General features: G+C 39.3%; 1 protein-coding gene across 1 annotated transcript in view; it reads right to left on the minus strand.

Moving 5' to 3' along the window:
- The window catches only part of DMXL2 (Dmx like 2), a 160,660-nt gene that overhangs the window by 64,612 nt on the left and 86,308 nt on the right, over nucleotides 1-9,740 (minus strand). The window contains exon 15 of the mRNA XM_013006336.2: nucleotides 5,955-6,074. Within this exon, the coding sequence (XP_012861790.1) occupies nucleotides 5,955-6,074 (120 nt within the window). The remainder of the gene's footprint in view (nucleotides 1-5,954; nucleotides 6,075-9,740) is intronic.

Raw genomic sequence — 9,740 nt, forward strand, 5'->3', positions numbered from 1 at the left:
TCTTGGTAAAATGGATTAAGACAACAAACTTGAATCAGTACTCAGAAGACAGCAACCCGAATGCTGGTGCTATTATTAACTAGACACGCTTCCTAAAGCAAGGCACCTCTCCACCCAGGTTCTTTCTCATCTGCAAAATACAGTTGAGCTGCGTGCTTTATATCATCCTGTAAACCAAATAATTTCCTCATATAGATCTTATCCTGAAAAGAAAACAAGGGCGAAACAAGAGTAAGGGCCTGCATTTAAACGTGCTCTTGTAACAAACAAGGTTTGACGCTTGGACAAGTTGTTGTTATTGTTGTTAGGTGCCACTGAGCTAGTTCCAACTCACAGCAAGGGATCCTATGTTCAACAGAACAAGCACTCCCATCCCTGCGCTGCGCTCAGTCCTTGTTTTGTTGACGTCCATTTATCAACCCGTCTTATTCAGGGTCTTCCTTTTTCCCCAGGCTCTTTACCGAGCATGATGCTCTTCTCCAGAAACTGATTCCTCCTTATAATATGGTCCAAAGTACAGGAGCCAATGCCTTGTGATCTTCAAGGTTTCTGGCTTTACTTCCTCCAAGATAAAGTTTTCATTCTTCTGGTGATCCACGGTAAGTTCAATCGTCTTCATCAACACCATAGTTCAAAGGCATCAGCTATTCTGCAGTCTTCCTGATTCACTGTCCAACTGTGCAGGAGGCGAGGTGATTAAAAGTGGCCTTGGTCAAGCACTCCTTCATCCTCAATGTGATACCTGTGCTTTTTAACACGTTAAAGAGGTCTTTTGCAGCAGATTTGCCCAATGCAATGAGTCATTTGTTCTCTAGAATGCTCTTTCCATGGGTGTTGGCTGTGGGTCCAAATAATATGAAATCCTTCATGCCTTCTAACAGTTCTCTGTTTATCATGATCTTGCTTATTGGTCCTGTTGTAAAGATTTTTGTCTTTTTTATGTTGAGGTGTAATCCATACAGAAGGCTATATAGTCTTTGATCTTCATCAGTAAGTAGGTACTTCAAGTTATCTTCACTTTCAGCAAGCAAAGTTGTATCATCTGCATATAAACTAAAGACAAAAACAAAAAGACTATTGCCATTGAGTCAATTCCAACTCATTGAGACACTCCAGGGCAGAGTAGAACTGTATCCTTGGGTTTCCAAGGCTGTAAATCTTTACAGGAGCAGAAAGCCTCATTTTTCTCCCATTGAGTAGCTGGTGGATTTGAACTCCTGCCTTTGTAGTTAGCACCCCAACCAGTAGTAACTCACTCTGCCACCAAGTCTCCATGGTCCTCCAATCCTCACGCTATGTTCTTCTTCAGGCAGCCCAGCTTCTCAGATGATTTGCTCAGCACACAGATTGAACAGGTAAGGTGGAAGGATGCAACCCTGATGCACACCTTTCCTGATACACGGTATTCCCGTGTCTGTCTGACCAGCTTCCCCTAGGTCTCTACAGGTTCCACATGAGCACAATGAGGTGTTCAGAAATGTTTATTCTTCACCATGTTATCTATAAAATTTTATGTTCCACACAGTCAAACATCTTTGTAGTCAGTAAAACACAGGTAAATGTTCTGGTATGCTCTACTTTTAACCAAGACCCTTATAAGAGCAGCAATGATATCCCTCATTCCATATTCCTCTTCTGAAACCAGATTGAATTTCTGGCAGCCCCTGTTGGTGTGCAGCTGCGACCCTTTCTAAATTATCTTCAGCAAAAATTTACTTGTCTGTGATAGTCATGATATTATTTGATCATTTCCACATTCTGTTGGATCAGCTTTCTTTGGAATGGGCACAGATATGGATCAAATTACTTAACTTTTTTCCATTAGTAATACGGGATTATACTGATCTCCCATATATACAACACGTGCTTCAAGCATCTAAAAGGTCACTCATTCACTCACTGTCATTGAGTTGATGCTGACTCATAATGACCTTATAGAACAGGGTGGAATTGCCGCTGTGAGTTTCGGAAAACAAACTTTTTTTTTAAGGGGAGTAGAAAGTCCCATCTTTCTCCCTCAGAGCAGCTGATGGTTTCAAACTGCTGACCTTGCGGATCGCAGCTCAACACTTAACCACTGTGCCACCAGGGAAGGCTCCTTCTATAAAGTACTCAACATATATTCAGTTTCCTTCCCCATTAAAATTTAAGCCTATCTTCATCCTCCTCCAGGATATTCAGCACAGTAATATATTCAAATATACTCAGCTGTATATGGCAGATCAGGACTTCAAACCAGTTCATTCCAGTTATACTACCTGCTGATTATTTGCATTTCCATCCCAGATACAATGACTCAGAATCTACATTTTAACAAAATCCCCAGCTCTGTAAGAATCTATAAGAATCATACATCTAGAATCCCCTGGAGAGAACTGGTTGGGGATTACTCACAAAGGGGCCACACTGAAAGTCTAAAGGTGCAATGAGGTGTGGGGGTGGGGGGTACTAGACTTTCCATCCCTGACTGCAGAACACAAAGGTTGAAGACTAAAAGGGTATAAGTGCAGTTAAATAAGCAGGTCCCGGGATATGGAACCCTGAAAGAAAAGGGGATTGGGCTGAGGGATTACAACTGATCCTACCAGCTATTTAACAGAGAGATAGTCATTTATTCTGGGTCAGGATACCAGTTAGACTTGGAAAGATTTATATGGTCTGTCTGTCTCTCTCTCTCTCTCTCTCTCTCTGGTGTCTGTCTATATAAGATAGGCAGGATAAACAACCCCATGGAGAGACTGACGGGACTGATGGTTCTGGGGGCGTCATGGGAGAGGAGAAAGCAGGGGGAGGTGAGTGGTGACCAACAATGACAGGGACAGGGAAATAGCAAGGGTTACAAAATTGATCAGTGGGGAGGGTGTAGCATTCCTGGTCGGATTTGATCAACTGAAAAGTGTCTGAGAGGAATTACTGAGAAGTAAATGATGGGTAAGCATGATAGTGGGGCAGGAGGAAAGAAAAAAAGGAAAAGAGGAAATAAGAAAGCAAAAATTTATATATAAGTATATAGATAAGCAAATATATAATTATATAAACAGGTGTATTTGTCTGTACATGTACATATATGTAAATACAATAAGGAAGCAGATGGACTTTGGGCCTCTACTAAAATCTCACCTAAGTACAAGAACGGTTTGTTCTAATAATGTGGCACTATATAATACTCACCTTTCCAACACAATCACTGAAGACAAAATGGGTGCATAGGCAAATGTGGTGAAGGAAGCTGATGGTGCCCAGTTATCAAAAAATGTAGCACCTGGGGTCCTAAAGGCTTGTAGTCAAACAAGCAGCCATTGAGCAGGGAAGCAACAAAGCCCACATGGAAGAAACATACCAGCCTATGTGATCATGAGGTGTGGAAGGGATAAGGTATCAGAAATTCAAAAACAATCAAATTGACATGAAGAAGTGTATACAAAGTGGAGACCCAAAATCAACCAGCAATACAATTGGACAGCGCCTCAAAAAGGGGCCGCAAGGTGGGGGGATGAGAAATTCAGGGTGTGGTATAGCACGGATGAAACACTAAACTATCCTCTGGTTCTTTAATATTTCCTCCCCTTACTATTAAGGCTTGTGTTTCACCTCATTACTACTGTTACACCTATGTATGTTCATGTGTGTAATTAAGATAGTTCAATGCAGGAATTGCAGGATGGATGATCCTTCAGAAACAGCAACAGAAAATAATAATAATAAAAAGAAGAAGAAACAGCAATGATTAATGATTCCCTGAGGATATGAGAAGATAAGAGGTGCAGGGGGAGCTGATAGCAATGATGACTGTATAACCCCACTCAAGGGGAGTGAATAACAGAATTGCAGGTGAACGGATACATTGGATGGTGTAAGATACGGCTAATACATACATACACACACATATATACACACACACACACACACACATATATACACACACACACACACATATACATATAAAATGGAATAATAGTAATATTATATAATAATAACAACAAGGGTTCCTGGGGGAAGCATGGGGGAGGGCGAGGATAAAAGGGGCTAATATCAAAGAGTTCAAGAAGAAAGAAAATGTTTGGAAACCCGACTGTAGTAGCAATTGTACAATTATGTTTGATCTATGTGAATTATGGAATGTTAGGAAATCTGTAAGAGCTCCCACTAAAATGATGAATAAATAAATAAAATAAGCCCTCTGAGAAGCAGGAGGAAGGATCTCATTACCAGCAAGTAGACCTGAGATCTGTATGCAGTGACCCTCCTGGATCCAGAAGAGAATTATGACATGAGTGGAGCAGCAGCAGCAGAACCAGGAGCTAGAACATGAGACAGAGGGGTAGACTTCCCAGCCCGCAGAGCAAGTAAAGCTGAGTGCTTTGGGGCAGGAGGCTGGCTTAGGGAGTGGGGTGCCTCTAGGCACTGAATTCAGGGAGCTGGGTTTGCTGACTCATGGAGCTGAGTTGAATGTCTTCAGATTGAGGCTTACAGCAGAGTGGTAGGCCCCGGTGGCATTTATTAGCAGACCTGAAAGAACTTTGTAATGTGTCCTGTTGACCTACTGTATCCTGAGCAGTTCTCATCCGCATTACAATCCCTGGAGAGCTTGTTAAAACATAGATTCATTATATCTGGGGTGGAAATGCAGATTCTCATCAAGTGGTTCAAAACAGAATAAAGCGGTTTGAAGCCCTGGACAAAATGTACCATGTTCTAACTGCTGTGGATATCAGAACCAAAAGATTCTTGCTTTCTGTCATAGGTGAAGAGAATCAATTATGTGTTTGTTTTTACTGTTCTCAACAAAGCGTAAACTAGCAACTCTACCTGCCTTGCCTTTCGGGTTACAACAGGGGAACCCTTACCTCAAACAGTGGGGACAGACGGCATCTCGTGATTCTTACTCTGTCCCATCACAAGGACCTGTTGCTTACTCTAAAAATCTCTCCAGAACCATTCCTAGCTCGTGTCCAACTCTATAAAATACTCTGTTCTCCTCACAGTCCCCACATTTTTCTCAAACACACAACTTCAAGAATCACCCCCAGAGACTTGATAACAAATGTTGAATTCCTGCTTCCTCAAGATGATTAGGCTCAACTAGGCACAGGTAACATTCCTCCCAGATCACTCGTCTTTTCTAAGGCCAGCCCAAGTCCCGGTTAGAATTTCTATAACTTACACAGTTAAGTAATGATATGGATGGGACATAAAGGAAACAAAAAGTACCTATTATTGATTCACAATATTTAATGTTCATTGTGTGTAAAATCTGCATAACTACATAATTATCAGAAACAATAAAATCATTTTTAAAACCCTTAAACATTTCATAAATTACTACTTTAAAGTAGATTACACTAGAAATGGCTCTCTGTACAGTTCATTTGAATAATGATCTCTTAGAAAGTCAACTTACCTCTTTAAAACTTTCTTCAAAATAAAAAGGTCCATTATCAGTTTCTTTATTTCATACTACAAATATCTTAATTTAGTAAGAGATTATTCTAGCATGCACAACAAATCATTTTTTGAAATAATTTTTTGTCAGTTATATCTCTTAATGGTCAAAAAACATGTTGTTATATTTTACTGAAAATCAAATCACTTTTTCTTAGTGAAGTTAACGCTAATGTACATTTTACCACTCATGAACATTAGTCAGCAGAAAATTACAACATTAATTCTATGGACAGACTTCTTACAGACCCAACATCTAGAAAAAAGTCATAATAAAGGGTAATTGAAAATCAATACAAATAAAATCACGATAGTTTTATGTTTTCAAAACATCTAATGTGCTCATAGATTGGCTTGTTTTTAAGATTAACCTGTCTGATGATTTATGACTTTGTATTTAAAGTATGGCAGATGCATATCTCATTGGGTCTTCATTTTAAAGAATTAGCCAACCTACAGCACATTCAATAAAACAGTCTTTTTCATTTATAAACGGACATATGGGTACTTACCTAGACATGCTTGGACAGACTTCAGGTGAAGATGCCACATGTGGAGAAGAGAGTAATGATTGCAGTCCTTTTCAATGACAACTAGAAAGAACCTTTCTGAAAATGGTGGTGGGCGGTACCCTATTGTTCAAAGGAAAAGGGCACCGTTAATATGCTCCTCTGGGTGGGAGGATGCTTTTAAAAGCTAAAAAGACCTTTTGAAATGCATAGAAGTTGAGAGGAGAAAGAAGGGAGCAAGAAACTTTCATGCAACGTTTATGCCAAAAATTAGGTAGCTTTATAGAGCGAATGTCAAAAGGGCATGAAAAAAATATGGGCAATTCATCAAAGAATAAAAATGGATGCTATATATTGAAATGCACTGAGTACATTAAAAAGAAACATACACACACACCCACTATCATGATCCCAATTCTACCTTACAAATCAGGCTAGACCAGAGGATGTACACTGGTACAGATAGCAACTGGAAACACAGGGAATCCAGGATGGCTGATCCCTTCAGGACCAGCGCTGAGAGTGGTGATACAGGGAGTGTGGAGGGAAGGTGGGGTAGAAAGGGGGAACCGATTACAAGGATCTACATATAACCACCTCTCCGGGGGGACAGACAACAGAAAAGTGGGTGAAGGGAGACGTCGGACAGTATACGATATGACAAAATAATAATTTATAAATTATCAAGGGTTCATGAGGGAGGGGGCAGTGAGAAGGGAGGGGGAAAATGAGGAGCTGATATTAAGGGCTCCAGTAGAAAGCAAATGTTTTGAGAATGATGATGGCAACAAATGTAAAAATGTGCTTGACACAATGGATGTATGTATGGATTGTGAGAAGCATACGAACCCACAATATAATGATTTTAAAAAAACAAAACAAAAAAATAAAAAGAAACCATAACTTTATTAAAATACTAAAATAGAGAGGGCACACAAGAAAGAACGGCAAGAAGACAAGGAAGAAGAGGAGAGACAGAGAGAAAGAGCGAGACCCTCATCAGATCGACATGGATGTCATTAGGGTACTAAATGGTCACTTGGAAATGTGGCTACAAAAGGAAAGATTGAAATAACACTATCCCCTCCTGCTTTTCTTGTATGAAAAGAGCATTTTAAAAATTAGAATAGAATTTGTGGAGAAAGGGGCAGTAGTGGTAGAGATGAGAATTTTTAGAAATTTCATTAAATTTTAGGAAACATCATTACTTTGAGCATAATTTTTCCTGTGGACAATTATAGTCTTCCTTCATGTGATTAATACCTACAAGGTACAACAAAAACTTTCCTTAAAAGTTGAATCCTATAGAAACATCAGTCAGTCTAAGACATGAAAAAATAATAATTTATAAATAATCAAGGGTTCATGGGGGAGGGGGGAGAAAAAAATGAGAAGCTGATACCAAGGGCTCAAGTAGAAAGAAAATGTTTTGAAAATGATGATGGCAATGAATGTACAAATGTGCTTGACTATGGATTGTGATAAGAGCTTTATGAGCCCCCAATAAAATGATTTTTTTTAAAAAAGGAAAAAAGAAATACAAAGCGGAAGTAAGATATGTGATGATACATTGAGGAGACTGAAATTGGTTGAGTTGAATCAGAAAATGTATGAATTGTTGGATGTAAAACTATGATGTTTGTACACTTGCATCTAATTAACAATGAAAAAAAAATTTTTAAGTGAACCCTACAATGGCAATTCATTAAAACTAAACAAACACAAACCCATTGCCATCAGAGATCCTATCAGACAAAGGAGGACTTCAGATTTTCAAGGCTGCAAGTCTTCATGGACACTTAGGAGTAGGGGCTTGTCTTTCTCCATGGCACGGCTATTGAGCTTGAACTACCAACCCTGCAGTAAGCAACCCAATGCACAACCCACAACACCAGGGCTCCTGACAGCTCATGATCAGTGAACATTTGAAGAACTCAAATTGTGGTTTCTAAATCCCATTCTACATTAAAAACAGCAGCTTGAAGGGGAATTTTCATTTTTGCAAAGAAAATACAACATAAGCCTGAAATATCTGTGTCTAAAAGCAGAAAAGGTATCAATGAAAACGGTGACATTGTGTCAAAAGGGCTCAACGCCAATTTGAAAAGGTCCTCACTCGCCTAACATAAGACTGTGTGAGGTTGTAAAAAAAAAAGATTAATAAGTGTTTGACTAAATATATTAAATTCCAACAGCCGCAGGGGGCTTCTCCATAGGGATATTATTATTCAGTAAAGAGATTATTTTAAAAATAGGTTAATAATTATTCTCAAAAGAAAAAGAAAGTCACACAAAACAGCAAATTCATCAACAACGGCTGGAAGTAAATAGGCCACAAACACCTTAATCTGAACTTGGCAATTAAAGGAAAAGAATTAGGGGCTTACCCTGCCTGTCCTAAAATAATTCTGTATTTCAAAGTAACTAGACAGCCCTATTTGATAAAGGAAAGTTTTTCTTTACAAATACTATTCATGTAATAAGTAAATGAAAACTAATAAAATCAGAAAACCTTAATTCTTCAACCCCTTATGAAATAACTTGTTCAAAAAAAATAACAATATTCAATGGACAAAGCCATGAAAGGAAAGCCTGGTACGAAGTTTTACATTGGCAACGTCAAGAAGCAACCACGAACTTTCTGGATCTTAGTATCAGGAAGCACGGGGCATCCTAGCGTTGTTCTTAATGGTGGGATACATATGAAGTGCATCCTCTGAGAGTCTGAACCCAAATCTCACTGAATCTCTAAGGCTGACTTCCCCTTGACAGGAAAAATGATGAACCAGATAATGTTTAATTGGTCTCAAAATAGAGAAATTCCTGTAGAGTAATTAGCTCTAAAACAAGTCAGTGGCACGGTAGAGATATACAAGGGGAATATCGTAGATTGAAATAGTCTTAATAGGCAATGGTTAAGCACTCAACTACTAAACTATGAAACCAAAATATTAGTCGCTCAAGTCTACTGAGAAGCACCCTGTAAGACAAGCTTGCCAACTGCTTCTGGAAGATTACAGCCTGGGAACCCCCAGAGTGCAGCTCGACTACACACAGGCTGGCCAGGAGTTAGATCGCCTTGAGAGCAGGCGATTTTAATAGGACATCAAACACAATCTATAGGCCTTGTTTGGATACAGAGTCTAATACATGAGTCTAATACATTAAAAACAAACAAAAAAAGCTCTGACATTTTTCAGACAGTTGAATAATGGCAATATGGAAGTTATTGGGTTAGCAACCTAACTCACAGCTCACTATACCACCAGGATTCCTTGTTATGCCATAGTGAAAATGAAATGAAAACTGAACATGACAACTGAATAACTTATAAAGAAAAGTACCCAAACAAAAAACAAACTAAACCCGCTGCCACCAAGTCAATTCTGACCCACAGTGACCCTGGATAGCATTTCTGAAGCTATAAATCTTTAGGGGAGCAAACAGTTTCATCTTTCCCCCACAGAGCAAATGGTGGATTTGAACCACCAACCTTGTAGTTATCAGCCCAACGCTTACCCAACAGCACCACCAAGACTCCTTAAAAATATATGAAAGGGCCCACGTTGAAGAAGCACACCAGCCTATGCGATCACGAGGTGTCGAAGGGATCAGGTATTAGGCATCATCAGAACAAAAAATCATATCATAGTGAATGAGGGGTGAATGAGGAGTGGAGACCCAAAGCCCATTTGTAGGACATCCCCTTACAGAAGGGTCTCCGAGAGGAGACAAGCCAATCAGGGTGCGATGTAGCAACGATGAAACATACAACTTTCCTCTAGTTCC

This window comes from Echinops telfairi, unplaced genomic scaffold (genome assembly GCF_000313985.2).
Source record: "Echinops telfairi isolate 266 unplaced genomic scaffold, ASM31398v2 ScPeMD7_8;HRSCAF=38, whole genome shotgun sequence".
Classification (NCBI taxonomy): Eukaryota; Metazoa; Chordata; class Mammalia; order Afrosoricida; family Tenrecidae; genus Echinops; species Echinops telfairi.